Source organism: Morus notabilis, unplaced genomic scaffold (assembly GCF_000414095.1).
Source record: "Morus notabilis unplaced genomic scaffold, ASM41409v2 Scaffold1766, whole genome shotgun sequence".
Lineage (NCBI taxonomy): Eukaryota > Viridiplantae > Streptophyta > Magnoliopsida > Rosales > Moraceae > Morus > Morus notabilis.
In genome coordinates this window covers 1-20,935 of record NW_010364063.1, presented here as the reverse complement: position 1 = coordinate 20,935, position 20,935 = coordinate 1, and the positions used below count along the sequence as shown (strand labels likewise).

At 29.8% G+C, this 20,935-nt stretch overlaps 1 protein-coding gene across 1 annotated transcript; it reads right to left on the bottom strand.

The window, feature by feature from the left end:
• Positions 1-17,895: 17,895 nt before the first annotated feature.
• On the bottom strand, positions 17,896-18,981 carry LOC21385201 (basic leucine zipper 23; the record flags this gene model as incomplete). The annotated part of the gene is made up of 1 exon (XM_010105718.2): positions 17,896-18,981. A coding segment is annotated over one exon (788 nt), but the record flags the coding sequence as incomplete, so codon positions are not given.
• Positions 18,982-20,935: the final 1,954 nt, after the last annotated feature.

Genomic DNA, 20,935 nt, shown 5'->3' with positions numbered 1-20,935 from the left:
AAGCCAAAAAAATAAAAAGGAAAAAGAGGAAAAAGGATGAGATTATTTGACCCCACTGGCGAATTCAACGGGTGTATCAGACGCGCCAATCAGCCACTTGATGGGATGTGTGGGGCCAGCAGGGGAGGGGTCGGGTTTGTTGGGATTGGACTTTGGTTTGCACGCTCCTTTGAGTGTTGGTTTGATTGACTGATTCCCATATCTTGTGTTTTTGTGGGGGGTGAGTCAATGCTCTACCTTATGACTATATCAGGCAAAAAAAAAATTAGAGATGTTTATTTCATATATTAAAATTATGTGATTAAAATTATTTTTAATTTATGTATATTTTTTATAAAAAAAATATTATATTAAATAATGAATTATAATTTAAATTATGATTTAAATCCTTCAACTAAACATCTCTTTAGAGAGAGAGAATTTTGATGTAACAAAATTAAAAATTATGTGATAAAACATGAGATAAACACAATTTTAAAGACTTGTTTGTTTACATTAAAACTCAAAAAAAAATTAAACTTAAGTTACAACTTTATTTAAGTTTATATTTTTTTTATAAAATGTGAGTTTAAATTTGAGTTTTAACTTAAATTTTAACTTGAGTTTTGAATTAAAATCTGAGTTCAATTCAAATTTTTAAACTAAAACTCAAGTTAATAAATAATATTTTTTTTATTTTTAAAAATGTTATAACTTTTTCATTTTAATTCCGATTGAGAATATTCTTTTTTTATGTGTTCACAACGAATAGATGAATAAAACATCACCCATATATTCTATTAAAATTTTTCATCATCATTGAGTTTATATTAAAATATTTTTTAAATATAAACTCAAGTTTTGACCTACACAAATATAAACTCAAAAAGATTTGCATCTCAAACTATAACTTAAATGTACACAACAAAATACAAACTCAAGTTATAACTTTAACTCAAATTTAATTTAAAATCTATACTCAAGTTACCATAACTAAAAAATGTAACTAAACCGATCCTAAATCATCTCATCATACCAATCAAAATTAAAGAGACATACGAAATTTAGTTAAATTTTTACACGGAATTCTAAAGAAAAACTCAACTGATAATATAAACACAATTTTTACATTTTTATTTTAATTTTATTACTATATAATGATTTACATTTTTATTTTAATATGATTATTAACACAATTAGCAAGGTATTTTTATATCTCGTCATAGGATTCTTTAAATTTTTTTGAAAATTAAATTAAATATACACATCAATATGTCTGCAAGTGTAGTTCACTCTCAACAATGAACTCTAATTGACTAATTACGATTTACGAGTGTAGTCTGCAGAGATTTATGATGTTATCATTTTGTAGTTTCCACGTTCCACTTTCCCATGATTGCGTATTTGATGAAATTTTTTGTTCCAATTATACATCATTACAAGTGTTGTAAATTATAATGAATTGTGGGCTTATGGGATCGCGAAGGGATTCCAACAACGGAATTTAAAGTTAAATGTGATTGTTTGTGAGAGTTTTGTATTATAGTAAAAAAATTAGATGTGATTATTTATGAGAGTTTTTTACTGTAAAAAAACTTGAATCAGCGAAGTGAACGAGGCCAGTTTATAAATTTAGAATTATGATTCAAAATTATTTTTATTTGACGTATATTTTTTTATGAGAAAAAATATTATATAGTTCATAAATTTAAAATTATGATTCAAAATTATTCTCATTTTACGTATATTTTTTATGAGAAAAAATACTATAATGAGTCACGAACCATAATTCAAATCATGAGACGAATCTCTTTTCTAAACATTCCCGAATCATTTTTCTTTTTTTTTTAATATAAAAGATCCAACATCGTAAGTAAGCTTGTGAATTTATGCAATTTGTATATTGTGTTGAGAATTTTAAAAATTGAAATAACAAAAAAAAGGGATTTTTATAGTGTTTTTTACTTTTCATTAGTCATATTTATATAAAAATTTATTTATTCTACGTATTTTTTAAATTTATTATAATTTTAATTAAATTTAATAATTAAAAAAATAAAAAACATCAATGTTTTAGAAAAATAAAACACCGAAAAAATTTTAAAAAATAAAAGTAAAAATGAAAGAATCCTCACCTTGAAAAAGGTTCTCTGTTCCCTGGCCCCCTTCGATTAAAATAAAAAAATAAAAAGGGGGAATTTTTCCTTGGCCTTTTGTATTTCTTTATTCTCAACTCCCAAACACATCATTAGGGGTCACTTGTGGTCATGTCCCACCGGTTTATGTTCCCCTCTGTTCTCTTTCCTTGAGGCTTTTCCTCATTCTCTTAAAATAATTGTCATTATGATGATGGTTGTGATACTATAATAATGCCTATAAAATATGTAAGAGAGAGAGAGAGAGAGAGTGGGGTTTGGTTCTTTTGATGGTAGAAAATTACAAAAGGTACGTGGATTTGTATTAGGATAGTAGAGCATGGCTCTTACTCTAGCATTTCTTTGCTTTCTCACTTGTCCTTTTTTCAAGATGCCCCCACAAACAAATAAAATCATGACTGAATCTTTTTTTCCTTTTTCATTCCCTCCCTCCTTTCTTTCTCTCTCCCTCACTACATTTCACAGCACAGAGCGCCAATCACCTTTTCTTTTCAATAATTCTTTGTTGTATTATTACTATAGCAATGTTAAGGTTCCATTTAATAGGAGGAATAAAGAGTATGAACAAAATTTAAGGAATGAGAAATATTTTAGAATTGAGAAAATTATAGTAATTTTTTATGTTGTGTTGTTTAATAGGAAGATTAAAGAATTAAAAGGATATATGGATAATTATTCATCTAATTAGTATATTGTTCTTTTTATTATTTTATACTAATTTTTTAAAAGGATTGAGGCTCTTTCCCCGCTCATCTCCCAGCACCACTCTCGCGCTCTCCATTTCTCTCTTTGCTACCAAATAAACTCTAAGGTATCGTTCATTTCACCGATTCGAATTTTTAGTTTTAGGTTCTACAATAAAAAATTCTAAGAAAATGTCACATCTCAGTTCGAATTGAAAACTCGAATCCGCGAAGTGAACGAGGCCTAAGAGTCACTATTATGTTGCTAATCAAATAAATTTTTTTTTTTAAAGGTTAGCCGATCAAATACTTGATATTGCGATTTCCTTTTACTAATCTCAAATTAGTTAGGAATATCACGTGACTCTCACATTTTTATAGAAATTAAAAGCTTATTCTATAGAAAGAAAAAATGAAAATGAGTCAAAGAGTGGAGTGAATAGATTTTAAGAGTATATATGATTGTTTAACAGGAACTTATCAATTAAGTGGAGTGTGGTTTTAGGGTGTTCAAAAAATCCGTTAAATTTTGAAAACCACCCAATTCAAATCAAATTGAACTAAATCGTTAAAAAATTTTAAATTATTGAACAGTTTGGTCGGTTTTATAATCTAATTTTTTGGAATGTTTGGTTTGTGGTTTGGACTTCCCAAACCGCTTAATAATTCGCTAAAAAAATATAAATATATAATTTTTTAAGGTTTGAAATGTTTTTATATATATTTTAATTTTTGTTAGTTATAATAAAAGTTCTACACATATAAAATATACCCTATCATATTTTTATTAGTTTATATTCAAACTTTAAATAGTGAATTTTTAGAAATTTATTATTTTTGAGTTATATTATAAATTTAAATCTTATTTTTATTTTATTGATTAACGATTTTATAATTTTTATGAATTATTAAAAAAAAATTAGTCTTAAACCAAACCACCCAAACCATTTATGAATGATTTGGTTTAATTTAAGTTTCATTAAAAATATCAAACCGTCTAAACCACCTAAAAGAATAATTATTTTTAATTTAATTCGTGGTTTCTTAAAAAAAAACAAAAAAAAAACCGTCTAAACTAACCCCGAAAACCTGTGTTTTTACTTTGTTACCATTCATTACCGAAGAAAATAAAGCCAATAAAGAATAAATTGACTTTCTTTCCTTCCTTTTAATTAGTGTCAAACACTACACGGAAAAGACTCTCTCTCTTCTCATTTTCTTCACCCAATGAACGAGGCCTATGTATCTCGCCCTTCTTTTTTATTTTCTTTTCCTCTTGCCAAACAAGTCTCAGTGTGACATGACTACCATTTTTTTACTATTCTTATGCCTCGTTCACTTTGCGGATTCGAGTTTTCAATTTGAGTTGAGATTTAACATTTTTTGAGAACTTTTCACTGTAACAGAAAAGTTAGATGTGACATTTTCTGATAATTTTTTACTGTAAAAACTTAGAATTAAAAACTCGAATCGGTGAAATGAACGAGGCCTTAGACTAATATGCATTGAGTATGAATCTCGCATGAGTGTCCTATTTTATATGACTATATATGTGATTAAACTTATATTATATTTGATCAGCACCAATGAGATATATAGTGAGCAATATTTTCTTATATATGATACGAGTATAGGTGCTGAGGCCACCGTGTTTTATTAATTTATGTGTACAAAAGAATGAAAAAGGAATTAATCAATATATATATATATATATATATATAGTTTACTCTTTGTTGGTGAGAAACAAAAGTAGTTCGAAGTAATATATATCAACCAATATTATTGCCACTATGGTACAGATAATCAGTCTACTAGGAACTGATATATAGTCTGTTATATCATCTTGTCTTTAAATCCAAGACAAATACTAAATTTTATTTCATTTAAATTCTAAAAGCTCATTACAATATGCCAGTTTGTATTATCTTTTTGCATGCATTAAGCTGCATAAATTGCATTCTCTGCTCACAACTTTCCCAATTAATTCAAACACAAAAAATAATAACAAATAAAAAATCGCAACAGTATCTGACTGCGTGCTGATCAAATCTCTATTTACATCATTTTTTTTTTTTTGCCAAAATGAGTACTTCCCTTAATATTCAGCGCGTGCTACATATGAAAATAGAATTGTATATATATGTATGTATGTATGTATATATATATATATATATATATATATATGCATTGGCCCTCATCCATGTCATATATGTTTGTATGCCTTTTATAGAGTGGGGATCAAATTATAATGGGAGAAAGAGAGAAATAGGCAAAGACTTAAAATCAATAAAAATTAATAGGTTAATAGTTTACATAAGTTAATAAATAGGTTAAATTACTGTTTTCGTCCATAACTTATCTGGTTATGAACCATAACTTGACAAGTTATTTTCGGTTTTTGTTCATAATTTGTCTGGCTATGAACCATAACTTGACAAGTTATGACCTATTAATTTCTATAACTAAAAGTTGACCTATATATTTTCTTAAGCTTTTCATATTGGCCTATTTCCCAATTATAATTAATCAACTTTCTTCTGTCTATTATATATTAGCAGTTGTACACATACATCACAAGACTAGGGGTTCTAAGATTTAAGCTTGTTTTGAAACTGTAGTTAGCCTATAAAACTGTTTTTATATCATTGATTTCTACATAGTGCCACCTGAACTAATTACGTCTACCATGTTTCCAAAACATTCTCACCTGTGGATAATTATTGAACAGCAATTTTATAATCTTGACGTAAATTGGGGTAATAGGGATACATATGACAACTTAAGCTAATTTAACATTTTAAAAAAAATTTATTTTAATAAAGAAAAGTTGTAACACATGCATGTTGAATAGAGAGCAGTGCTACAATAATACCAACTCTAATCTCAATCTTTATACCAACTTTAAGTCATCGTCTTTATCGTTGTTATACACACACACACACACACACACACATATATATATATATATATATATGACGCCACACCTCCTATAGGTTCGATAAAAGTTTAATTTTAATTTTTTTTTTTTTTTTTTTTTTTTTTACGGTGATGTATCAATTAGGTGGTCGTGGAAGCCTTGTCGGATTAAAAGAGCTTTAATTGGAAGTTTGATTTCATCAAGGACCGATGCATTATTGGCTCATAGTTTTCATGGTCTCTTTCTGGTATTGTGTAGGGTGAGAATGACCCGCAATGCGTTGTCCATGCCTTTAGTCGTACCCTTATAACATCGTTTGCGGCATAATAAGATTTTAGTTTTATTAATTGTTATTAAGTTTTTAAGTCAATTATCTAATTTATTACAACCGTCAAATCAATATCTTACTGTTAAAATAAAGATACCCATTAATGAATAAATATTCAAATAACCATTAAAACCACATTCTATAAATACATATATATATATATATATATGTAACGTGCATGTGAATAATAGTACTACCGTTGGATATTTGAAAAGGAATCAACTGAGAATGTTAAGTGCACATGCATATTTCCGCTGCAATTAATATAAAATGACACGATGATGACAAAATTTGCATGGGATAATTTTCTTTTTTCCCCTTCTGAGGGTATTCCATAGGACAATTAGCTATAAGTATATTGTTCATAGTACACTTCACTAGGCATGAAAAACAGGAAAACTTTTATGATAGTAATTGCTATTTTATCTTATCAATAATAATTGTTATTTTAATCGTAGAAATATAGCTATTTAATAAATTATTTTAATCGTCGAAATATAATTATTCAATAATCTATTTGTGAGTAGTAACAATTTTGTATTATACGACGTTGAAAAGTTTTATTTTTAATAATCTATTTGTGAGTTGTAACAATTTCGTATTATGCGTTGTAACTTTTTAATTTAAACACTTACAGATTGACTATTAAAAAATAATCTAACGGTTTAAATTACAATTCCTACTAATTATAGAGTAAAATAAGAGTTCTACCATAAGAATTGCCATGATTACAAAGTCATATATGCGATTAATTACAATCTTTTTTGCGCGCCCAAATGAGATTACCTTTGTTGCCATTTTATAAAAGACAAACCATTTCATACCATTTGAGTACTAGAAAAAAGATGCCATAAATACCGATCGAGCTTGTGGATATATAGCTCAATAAAATATATACATATTAGTACTTTTATATAGACTAGTTTTTTAACGTGATTCATAGACACTCAAAGTTTATTATTTATTAAATAATAGAAAATTTATTTATTCAACCATTTAAGGAATTTATTTTAACAATGAATATGTATAAAGATAACTTTTGATATAATAAAAATTACACGAAAAATAATTAAGTAGGGACACATTTAAAAAAAATTATTTTAATTATTGACAAAAAGTAAAATAAAAATACATGTAAAAAATTTCTTTCAAAAGGGTAAAGTGAGGAAAAAATAAAACACATAACAACTTAAAATGTTAAAAAATTCAAAAAATAAAAAATAAAAAGTAAAGACAAAAAAAGCAAAAAGAGAAATTAAAAAAAAAAAGAGGTAAAAGAAAAGGCTGCCACGTAACACTTTATACAAACAAATTTTGGCTCTTTTATGTTTGTTAAATTAAATTAACTTAGATAAGTTTTGATCATTGATCTACCGATCTTTGATCCTGGTTTTGCGTGTTAATTTTGTATAAGCAACTTGGCCACCTAAAATAAATAAGAAAACGATATATATTACTGCCTTGAGAAACGAGAGAAAATAACTTGTCGTTAAGTATCAGTTAGAAAATGGACACGAAATTTAGAGAGAATTAAAAACTAGAGTATTTGCTCAATAAATAATTGTCAATTCAAATAAATGTCTCAAAACAACAAAGTAACACTTGGTTAGTGAAAGAAACATCGGTTTGTGTTTTCTAGAAGACAAAACTTTTTTTTTCTTTTCATTTTTTTAGGCATAGAAAACAGAAACTTATAGAAAGATGGGAATTTAATTAGCCTGATTAATTTTTGCATGCATGCTTTCTGCTCTATCATTAATTATAGGAATGCTAATTTTGTTGGACACTGATTTGTACTACACACTGTCTGATCTACTGCCTCTCATTATTTAATTCTTAATCACAATATATTATTACCATAAATCAATTACCTTAATTAATTGGCTAACTTAGTTTTTTCCCTGCACTATTACCCAGTAGCCCTTGCGTGAGTAACAATTTTTATTTTAAACCCTGGCTTAGCTTTGACCATGATTTCCAAGGCATGATCAATTACTAATTTTTGAAATTTTGAAGCTCTATTAGAGGAAGCCTTTATAGTAAGATCTCTTATAAAAATTTACTAGTAGAACATCTTGTTTTGATCATTTGATTAAGTTTTCAACGGTTACATCTGCGTATGTCTATATTAAAAATTTACAGCACGCCATGCAAAACTGCTTTCTGTGTAAATCTGACTGTTAAAAAAATAATCTAAATCAGAATATGGTGTTCCACTAATAGATTTTTTTAGGAGGTCTCACCGTAGAGAAAACAATTTTTTTTTCCCCATTTCTTTCCCTGCCAACCAACCTTTAAGTCCTCTTGGGCTCCATCTTTCTGGTCTTGCCTGGCTTTTATGCATCTAACTACTTTCTGGTTTTGTTTTGGTTTTTTTATCAAATAATTTGAATTTGAATTTTTGCTTTGAATTACTCTGAACCCTTTATATTTCTTGATTTTTTAAAGTAAAGATATTTAGAGTGAATGGAATTTCTTTTCTTTTTTTTTTCCTGTTTTTATAATGAAAGTCAAAGATTAACTAGTGAATTTCCATATGCCAAAGAAGTTAAGATTACATATTGTGTGACAAAATGATTAGTTAAGAGTATTTGAGGATTGACAAATTGTGATATGCTCTAATGATATTGATATAGGTTTTAGGGGTCGTAATTAATAGTCTTTTCGAATATTACCATACGCAATTTCACATTCCTTCTGCACCTACTTCTTCATTAAATATACCTTGTTCCCATTCCCTAGTTTTGAAGTTTTGTTGTTGGTTTTTGTTTTTTTGTTTTTTTTTCTAAAACCCTAGTTTTGAAGTTAGTTATGTATTCACATTTAAACATTGAATATGGTTCTTTTCCCCCTCTAATTTTCACCCATCTTGACATGTATCTTTCAGAATCAATCATACATCATTTTCACTTCATCACGTATATGATCAGACCAAGAGTAGTACTACTTCCAAGCTCATTCTAATCTGCATTGTGAATAATATTGAAAGAATTAAACATTATATTACCAAAAACGTTTGTAATTATATATACTATTGTTTGAGCATGTAATATATTTGTCTATTTACTTGTGATCAAAATTCTAATTAGAAACTTTGCATTATATCTACATAATTCTTTTTTTAAGTACATAAATATAATATATTTGTCTATTTACTTATCAAAATTCTATTTAGAAACTTTGCATTATATGTACATATATAATTCTAAGTACGTAAATAAGTCTTTCATTTGATTAGTTCCCATTGGGAAAAAGCTTGCACTTAACTACAAATTAGTGAGATCTATTATTAGCGTAATCCTTTTCCTTTTGCTACTACTCATACACATGTCCAAAAACTCTGACGGATGTAATTAAAGATGCTTAGTCAAGGAAATCTGCTAGTTAGGCTAACTGTTACATTCAATCTTTTAAGTAATTATTTTTCCTTACTAACTTAGAATGCCCTTTCAGTTTCCCGTCGTTGAAACTTATTGGCCTCTGACGTGTTTCATTAGAATTTAATTGGCAAATATGATTTGTCATCGTCGCCGCCTGTTTAGTTCACTAATTTGAGTTTTTAATTTAAGTTGAGATGTGATTTTATGTGAGAGTTTTTGACTGTAGCAAAAAAGTTAGATGTGACTGTTTCTGAGAGCTTTTTACTGTAATAAAACTCGAACTAGCGAAATGAACGAGAAATTTTCTTTTATATCATGAGGTTATTTGAGTCAATATCGATCTATTTATTTCCTTCATGATTTTGAAATACAATTAATTACCTTAAAAAAAAGTGGAAGTTCAAATGGTTGGAGAAAAAAATAGCTCTTAGCTATTGCCTAGCCTACTTATTTCTTGTTCTTATATATCTTGGCTGGCAATAAATTAAACTTCGTTGTTCTTATCTAGCTGATCAATTCTGGTCAGTTTCTCACTCATCAATTAATTGAGTTTGAGAATTTGCATAGATTTTATTTTTCTTTCTTTTTTTCTTATTTTATAACTTTGACACTTCACTTTCGTGCATGATTGCAACCTGTAAGGAATTGTTGCTATCACAGCCGCTATTCATCATGATATCACTCACCTCGTTGCTTGTTACAGACATGCTTCAAATTTGTGCTGCTCTATAAAGGGAAATTGTGAGGGGCAAAAATGAAAATTAAATTAAATTAGGAAACATCTTTCGACTGTCGCAGAGAGTGAAACGTGCTTGAAAGTTATCACAAACACCAGACAATATTGACAACGCAAGGAAACACCTTTTTTCGCCTACAAATCAGCATAAAAAATCAACATTTGTGCTTCTGTTTTATTCTGTTCTTTTTTTTTTTTTTTTTTTTAAAAAAAGAAACAATTAATTTTGAATATTTCTCCAAAATTTGTACATAGCACTAAAAATTTATCTTAACTAAGAAGAGTTAATATATATCAGAATTTATTGCATAAGATTTAAGAAGTTAATTGAAAAGCATGATATCATATGATGGAGATTGACCCATATATATAATTTGGTGATATTTAACTTAACTAGGTTAATAGATTTTGTACTTGCTCCAATCTTTCTCATTGTTTTGGCTAATACTTTTTTTTTTTTCCTTTTAATAAATAAAAAAGATAGCCGAATAGAAATATTTAAAGTGTTTTCTTTCATTGTCACAAATGTAAGCAAATAGATACCCCCTGATTTTCTCATGATTATTTTAGTTGAGTCGTGCGCACAAATGGACCAGATGTACTGAAAATTAATCAATAAAGAGAGGAATTTAATTTATACCCACAAAGACTTGATCAAATTACTATAAGATATAAAACAGGGGAAAGAAGAAAAAAAAAAGGCCCTCTCATTATAAGTTTTAAAAAGGAAAACGCAAAAAAGGAAAAAAAGAAAGAAAAGACATATTATGCAATATATAAGCACTTGATGCTATTTTATTATATATATATATATCTTTTTTCTATATATGTACAGTATTTAGAGAAATATTATTACATTTTTTTATCATTCTTTTTGTTACTTTTTATATATATTACATTGATATTTAGAATCTACTAATATAATGTATTATTATTTAAATAAAAAATAAAATAATTAAATTTATGTGTCAAATAATAAATACAATAAATAATAAAAAAATGACAGAATAATACTAACATTTCTCGTCCCGGTAAACAACCCACTCTGAGGAATTGATTGAGCAACTTGGGAAATAAATAGATTGGCCCATGATATTTGAATCAAGAGGGAGGGTCATAATTATGAATTATGAAATATTTCCTAAAAGACTTTTATGTGGGGTATAGTACTGTGTAGGGTTTGAAACATGCTATATAACTCTAGCTCGGCATGCATCCGCATGATTAAATTCGAGATTGGGATGAAGATCAGATCAGGAGATTTCATGTCAAATGATGATCAAACGAGAGAATGATCATGATCATCGCGATCATCATGGCATATCTATGGCTGATGATCAGTAGGTGTCATTATCATTTTGAAATAACGGTTTGTCGTTTGCGCATACAACGTCCACTGCAGTCTTCAGCCTTAGCTTGAAGAGAGAAATTAACTTTATATAATACAAGATTGGACACTTATTTCTCATCATGTTTATACATTATATCATCAATATCCATATAAGATAGTAGCTAGCGCTAGTAATGTCGCTAGTGAGTAAGCCTAAGCAGTAGTGGTTTCTCAAAGGGCTAGTCATATTTAAACATTTAAGAGACGTTTGGTTCATAAATTAAAATTATGTGATTAGAATCATTTTCAATTTACGTGTATTTTTTGTGAGAAAAAACACTGTAGTGAATCATCCAACCAAACGTCCCCTTAGATAAAATTATTAAAGGTAAAATTACAGCTTAAAAAAATATAGATATTATTTTGTATACCCCCTTTAATTTACAGTAAGTATATTAAATAGTATATTTTTGAATCATTTTTTAAAGTAAATAACATATTTTTTAAAGTATGATTTTCACCCAAAAAAAAAAAAAAACTCTTAAATGATTGAAATAAATAGCATATTGATTGGTAAATGTTTATTTATTAGGTGTAAATAATTTTTCTACATTCCTAGTAAATACACTATTTACTTTTATCGTTTTTAAAAAAAAAAATGATATTTATAACTTCAAAAACGTTGTAAAAATAGATTATTAATTGTCTCTTTATCTCTTTAATTTTTTACCTCTTACATATCTATGCATGAGTTGGGACTACTTTTAATTTTCTACCAGAGATCATAATCAAATTAACTAGTACTTATTACTTACATCTACTTATAATATTCGTGGTTTTTCATATCATAGGACTCCTTAAGCTATCATGGATGCACACATATATATCAACTGTACAAATACACACACCATTTATTTTTATATTACATGCATTATACATGCACATATATAGGCATAAATGGCCCTTCTAATATTGATGCTTTTATTTAATTTTTTTAAAAGATTATGTGTATAAAACTTAAAAACTATAAAGGTCCAAGAGAGAGAAGAGATGGGTCCAATAAGTAGGGTACAAATTTCAAATAAATTGCCTGCAATATGATTGCGATCCCTTCCTACTTTTAACCCCACTCAAAACTTTCTCTACATAATTCAATTGTAAAAGGGGATACAACATCTTTCTTTTTCTCTAGGGGTGGGAAAGGTATATATATTTCTTTCATAGTAAAGTGTTTTTTTTTTTGGACTAAATTTCCCCAATAAATTATAAAAAAGCAATCCTTTTCTAATAAAAGGTTGTTATGTTTGTCTAAAGTCTGAAAACAGACTGGTCCTTTTATTTTAAGTCGATATGCATGCATATTGCAGCAAGCATATCACTAACAAGTTGCATATATGTAAACTATATATATATATACGTGTGTGTATACATATGTATATGTGTGTATATATATATATATTGTTATATGACTTCATCGCCTACACATGAAGTATTTTTATTTTTAGGGTCTCCAATGTTTTTGTTGCTTGTTTGTGCATAGTGATTATCCTCTCACTTCCTTAAAAGGCCATAGTAGAATTTTACTATATTCTCCCAAAAGACAAAAATGAAAGCGAGGGAAATAAAAAGATTTCAAAGTAATATGTCACACAAAGTTCCTTTAGGAGATCGTGATGAACCCATTTCACCTTATCAGATTATATAATGGAATTTCGAACTTTCATAGTCGTACCCTTTTTTTTTTTTTTTTTGAAAAAAATATATATAGAAATTAAGTACTAAAATATGTCAACAACGACTATCTTTGATTTAATTTTAATGGATTTTGATACGCCCTCCAAATTTTTTTTGAAAAATATAATAAAAAGGAGTAATAAGGACAAGGCTGCAATAATTCAAAGATGAGATAGTAAATATAATTATATTATAATCGATCACTTTAAAGTAACATTAGCCACCAAAACATGATATTGTACCAGGGTTCTATGCAAATGACCACATTATGTCACTTTCAGATTAATTGCTTTCTTTCATCTTTGAGCGGATGTGTTCTTGCAGCTAATTTGCTACTTTGACTCTTTATTAACACGACTCAATCTTATAAGTACAAGTTAAATTATTTTAATGTTGAAAATAGGCTAAGATTTTTCCATTAACTTCAAGTGTGTATATATATATATATATAATTAAACATGTTATAATCTCATGTTTCAATGGTGGGGAGGAAAATTTTTGTCTCATACTATTTATACGCCAGTTAGATTCATTTAATCAGAACTCCGAACAATGCGTACAAGACTTATAATTAAGAAAGTTAGGGAGAATACAAAAAAAAAAAAAAACAAAAAAGTTATTGTGATATTTAATTAGTGTAATCACCAATGATGTACATCATGAAAAGTTTTATCACAAGTGTCATGAAAGTAAAGATGTCAAAACTATTTAAGTTTCACTTTCATAAAAGTAAAAATTATTGTTCCACCCCCAATTAATGCCATGAAATTTCCTTTTTCGTTATGAGTTTCATTCACCAATACGTAAAGTGATTTATGAAGAAGGTAACAAATAATTTACCGTCTCATAATGAGATTGAGAAGATATGATGGGAGATCTAACAACGACGGTTGGGGATTTAAATACAAGTGGGAAAAGATGAGAAAATAAAAGGAAGAAGTGAAAGGTGCTTGAGAGTGTAGTACCTTAGATCAGAGGGAGAGGACAAGTTGGAAAGAGAAGGAGCAGTGAGGCCATGTGCTTGTGTGTGTCCATGATATGTCTCACCCGAATTTTATGGGACAAAGGAGTATCATCAATTCACTCATATGGGTCCTTTACAAAATTACATTTTAATGCATTTTCAGTACTCTTTCACTCAAAGAGAGAGAGAGAGATGGGGTTGTAATATCATATATTCGTATAATATGTATATATTATATACATCAATGATCGGTGCAGTGATTAGAGGTCCGTTTAATTTACTGATTTGAATTGAGATGTGATTTTATGTGAGAGTTTTTTACTGTAGTAAAAAAGTTAGATGTGATTGTTTGTGAGATCTTTTTACTATAGCAAAACTCAAATTTTAAACTCGAATCAGCGAAACGAACGGGATTTTACTGTAGCAAAACTCGAATTCTAAACTCGAATCAGCGAAACGAACGGGGCCTAGAATGCCTTTCTTTTTTCTCTTCGCGGATGTATTCAAGATTTATTACTCCACAATCCTACATTAGAATCCTCTTCTCAGTCATATCTTGTGTGACGTTAAGTGTGTGGAGACCTAAGTAAAAATTTAATATATCACCTCAAGTAAATTAGATAGGTCCTTTCCATTATAATAGTGAGTTTTGAGATTTTCAAAACGACAAAGGAGATGATTGAGGATAAGATGGTACCAAGATCATGTTTTCTTTGTGTAAAAAAGTGTTTTACATATAAATTTATAATGCACTTACTTGTATATTTCGTGGACGTGACTAAGCACTGTAGCCCTTGTCTGGTGGCAATATATATATATATATAATTGTTATTGTGTGACATTGTTTTTACTAGGCTTTAATTGTCGTGTGTATAAGGAGCAAGAGATTATCCCACATTTGATTTGCTATTTGCATTATTGATCATATATAACAAAGTGAGATGAAAAATGAGATCTCTTGGTAGCACAGAATCCCTGCCTCGACAAAAACTAATAGTGATCTCTCTCTCTTTTTACATGAAGAGGAAGAAGAAGAAGAAGCCGGAGACAGTTTCTGCTATTGCATGTTTCACAACAATATTGGTTGTCCTATATATATGATATATGTGGTGAGATTCTTGGTCATTTGTTACAAAAGATGAAATATCATTTTCGTCCTATCTTCAGTACTCCAATAATTAAAAAAGTCAATCTTTTATGATAAAGACTTTGGACGAGAGAGAGAGAGAGAGAGAGAGAGAGATTAGCCATTCAATGAAAACTTTCTAACAAAGGAATCATATTGGGGTAGAAAGCTTCCCAACTTCACCATTATTATTTGAGGATGCACAATTTAACCTTTCAATAGAATCTTTGGTGACTCACGTTACAAACTGTTTCTGGGTTTTTTTTTTTTTTCCAAAATGTTAAATTTATATTCGATATAATTTTTTTATAGTTTACAAGATTCTCTCATGAAAAAGGAGAATAGCTTTTGCTACTAACACTCTTACAAGCCAAATTTTCAAAGTCATATATAGAAACTTACACAAGTGATTTCGAGAGTCAACTATCTTTGAATATGAATGGGAACAATAAAAATCTGACTCCATATCTTCTTCTTCATGTCCCCTAACGTCACTTAAAATAATATGTTAATTAAAATATCATCGCATATCAATTAATATGTTATGTCAGTTAGAATATTTTAATAAAGGTTATATAATGTTATTGGAGACACATCAAAAAGAATAGGAATAAGGTTGAAAGAATTCTTAACATGAGCTTCTAATGGAAATACATGAAGGGAGGGAAACAAAAGTACTATTAATTTGAATAAGTTAGTTATGATTATGCTTGTGCCATATCCACGAGCTAGTTTATTATTGTCCACTAAATGCTTGCTAAATCTTATGACTAGATACAGTAGTTACCAAGTAATTTGTAGAGCATGGCCTATTGGATCCCCACTAAGTTTCTTGGACCTAAGGTCAATATTTGGGCCCAAATGTATGCTGGTATATATAGGCCCCGTTCACTTCGCTGATTCGAGTTTAAAATTCGAGTTTTTCTACAGTAAAAAGCTCTCACAAATAATCACATCTAACTTTTTTACTACAGTAAAAAACTCTCATATAAAGTCACATCTCAACTCCAATTCTAAACTCGAATCAGCGAAGTGAACGGGGCAATAGAATCTGAAAAGTTTTTAATTTTAAGTTTTTATAGTAAAAAGCTCTCAGAAAATATTACATTTAACTTTTTCTGCTACAGTGAAAAACTCTCAGAGAATGTCACCTCTCAACTCGAATTGAAAACTCAAATATGTGAAGCGAACGATGCCTTATACTCTTTCTGCTTATAGAATATGAATATTTTTTATGTGCTCTTACGACCCGTTTGGTTAGAGGATTCGTTCTCTGATTCGAATCATGGTTCATAGTTCGCTACAGTATTTTCTCTCACAAAAAACACACGTAAATAAAAAATAGTTCTAATATCATAATTCTAATTCATGAACAAAACGGGCTCTTAATGTACTATTTATTTCATACATCACATGTTGATGTACTAGTTGACTTTTTGTCTTGATTGTCTCGCGAAGCTTTCTAATTAGCATTACTTGCACCGTCATGATCATGAGTTTATTTCAGTTTGACCAACATGGCCAGCATAAATAGCTGAATTAAAACTTGGGTCAACTTCCAGGATTATTATTGAATTCCCCACGTTTCTAAAATGCAAGACGCAAGTGATGTCCCCAAAGGGAGAGGTGATATTGAGCCGTTGACAATATATAGCTTCTGATGTAAGTCATCATAAAAGGCAAAATTCTGCCACAAAAAGGACGCATTTAAACATATTAAGGTCATCCTGAGCCAAAAAAAAAAAAGCCATGAGGGTCATATTATTGCCATTATCCTTATTGAAGTAGTTGCTTCAATCCAATTCCAAATTCTGAATGATAAATATGACTTACAAATTATAAGGGCTCATTCATAACGTTCTTTTGTATTACTACTTTGGATACTACCCTTGAGAAAACAGACCACCCCTTAACACATCTGATTGTTCATAGAACAGGTAATCTGGGGAATGATTCACCAGCCCAAAGACTAGATAACACTATTAATCCAGTCTTGTTGTAAACCATCAGCAATGTTTTCCTGTTCTAGTACCCAATTGTAACTCTCATTTTAAATAAAAGGAGAAACAATAAGTTTCTTTCCTTTCCTCATCATGTTAGGCTAATCCTAGGAGCATGATCATTCATGCGATAATCATCAATCCCTCGAGACAAAGAACTAAGACAGGGTAAGCTGTGCAGTTCTACATCATTTGGGAAACGTTACAGGTGATGTTTTATAAGAACATTATATTTCAATGGTACAAGGCCTTTTAGGATGAAGTCCATGAATGTCGTGCAGATTTAGACTCAAAGTGGACAATATTACACTAAATAAATGTGTGGGTCATTATAATCCATGCTTTCAGTTTCGTATAAACCTACTATTCTCACGTATACAATGACAAAAATGTCCAAAAATTCTTTGGAAGAGTTCAACTATGAGCATAAATCAAACCAATTCACAAGAGTTGCATATGCATCTATCAAAGAAGGATACACAAAGATACCAAGGATAAAAGTTCTAACTGCATGTAAATACTTCTGTTGAGATGAATTGCAACAAGAAACTTAAGTGTTTGCAACCTCAATTCGCAGGCTTATTGAGTATGTACAGAGATACCACATCAAGTATGTACAGAGATACCACATCAAGTAGTGTTTTATTTTGTGCACCCAAAAACACATTACAAAAAGGGGCCTATATGTTGATAGTATACTGGCTTTCATTTTTTAAGCACTATTTCAAACCTATTACTCTCTACTAAAGAGTTCTTATATCAAAGCTACTATACAACAATGTCTAATTAAGTATCTAGTAATGCAGGGATATATATATCTGACGATACAAGAAACTTACAAAGAAAATCCATCTCGCTAATTACTCTCCTTGTGTTGCAGATGATACTAAAGTTTCCATTGTGTCCATGGCTTGCGCGTCGCCACTTGGAATCTCATTTCCATTAGCTTGACAATCGACTATGGCAGGCTGACAGTTCACTTTCCATGGCCCACTTATACCGCCAGTACTAATCTGGGACGACGATCCAATATGTGGATGGAAGCACGGGGAATCGGTCTGGCACTGCAGGCCAATCAACCCGGCAGCAGAAGGCTGCACCTGGCAATCCGCTTCCTTGAAGAAACTAGTTGTGTTACTTTGCTTTTGGAATGGGTAAGTACCCAATGTACTATCAATCTTTCCTCTAAGATCAACCAAAAGCCCTCTCAACCTCAAGACCTCAGCCTCAAGAACTGCTTGCCTCCGCAATTTCCTCGCCAACTGTTGGTTCGCCAAGCGCAATTTATTAACTTCCTCCTCTAAATAAGCCGCGTGCGCCTTCTTTTTCTCCCTATACTTCCGAACCGCGTCTCTATTACCTGAGGGCCTTCTTGATTTCGAAGTGGAATTCTGTTTACTGGTTGTGTGATCATCATCTTCAGAGGCAAGAACTTGGGTGTGAGTATGGTAGCAAGTGTGCGTGTGGGTCGAGTCAGGGCCGGGCGGGTTACAAGTGTGTGTGTGAGTACACGTCCTGGCATTCTTCAGAAGATCATCAATAAATGAATCCAAAGACATTGGACCATGAAAATTGGTTGAAGAATTGAGGTTTGGTGAAAGAGGATCCTCTGAGGTATCTAATTCCCCATCATCCACATTTTTTTCATCTCCTCAAATGAGAACTATTTTCAGGATAACAACATAACAAAGAACACCAAATATCTGTAAAACCCAAATTCTATCTATTAGTAAATGAGGCCTATAATAACTCCAAGCATGATTCAACAAGACAAAAATTTGCTTACCAAAAGTAGTAGCTCTTTATTACAGATAATAATTCAAGAATATATGCAAAGAAGGTTTGACCATGTAAAGCACCTGAATTGTCCAATTAGATGTTTCCACAAAAACCCACTTGGCTTTAGGGAGCAAGCTTAATTCTAAAGCTGAAATTTTTATGGATAAAGGCAGGTTTTTTGTGGAATCCAAAAAAACCCATTAGATAAACAATTAAAAAGAAGAATTTTCCAGTATGAGAGTGTTGAAATCATTAAGCAGCTGAGGAGAATCCAAGCGTCAAGTTAGGGAAAATGACAGAACAGGCAAAAAAAAAAAAGGCACAATCTTTGGTAAGAAGAAGATCATGATAAGGAAAAAAAAAAAAGAAGATTGAAATTATTTCTTTTGAGAGCACTAAGATCGATTTTTTTTACCTGATCTTTTTTGTTAAGATTCTGGGAGCATGATAGTTTCATCTATGAGCATGGAACAAGCTACAAGCATCTCTCAAGTACCTTTCTATTTCTTTTGTCGGTTCTTAGTTGGCCTAAAAAAATGTAAAACTAATGCTCAGAAAACGAAAAAATAAAAAACCAAAAAACAAATGTCAACACCGGTATTACCGTACAGCTTCTGCTAACCGTTTATTTTCCACTTTTACCCACTTCGGCAACAACCAAACAATCCCTGTTCAGTTTCAAGCCAAAGAGAAATATACTAATGACTATCCACCAACAAAGTGAAATTAGTAAAATAATATTCTTTATTATTTTTATAAAAAACGACCATTCCATCATTTTTTATAAAAAGAGATCATTTTTTATTATTATTTAGCTATTTTGTAAAAATAATTTTTTAAAAAATAATTTTTTATTGAGTTATTTTTACCAAGGCCTCTCAGTTAAAACACACTCTCTATTTATTTAGTGAAAAAAAAAAAATTTCTCTTACTGCTTAGCCCATCGTTACAAGTTTCTTGACAATGGAAGAAAAAACATAAAAAGAAGGGCTTAATAAAAAAACAAAACAACGACTACAACATCATAATAATAATAATAATAATAATAACATGATGTATATGGTGGCTGTTGAAATCTTTCAGCTGTTGAGCTTCGAAAATAGCAGAACATGAAAAGAAAAGTTCTTAATTTTTAGCATCTTGTTGTTCATATTTCTGTCGTTTCCAGCACATGATGTCGTATCTATTATTAGCTTTCAGGAGAGGATGTCTTGTTTCCAAACTGACATCGTTTTATATTAATTGTCTTTCCAAACTGATGTCTTGTTTCCGTCGTAGATATATATATATATATATATTTATATATATATATATTTTCCTTTTAAAAGAATCAATTGTCATACTCATTGATCATCTCCGCTGTCGTTCCTTTTATTTTGGTCGTTTCTAATGGATATTGCTTTTATACTCGAATCGTTTATGCATATACGGTCGTGTTAAAATTGATGTTTACCTTTGTTTTTGTTGTCTTTTCGTTTATTCACACTCACACATATTTGGATCTTTTCCGGTACATTTTGTAGTCTCTATGAGAAATGGTGTCGTTTATTAATACTGTTATTTTGTGCTCATTGTCGTGTTTGAATGTTTTAGTTTATACGTTGCTTGTTTTTACAGAAGATTGTCTTTTATTATCTGCCTTTTCGTTTCGTATTTTTTCCATTTTTAATAAATATTCTTTTCCTCATGTTTTTAATGCATAATTGCTTCTAACAGATACTGATTTTAATGCATAGTTTAACGTTGTGGTCGCTTTGAACATGGATTACCATATTCCCCTTGTTTATATGGTCGCAATACGCCAATACCTTATATATATATAT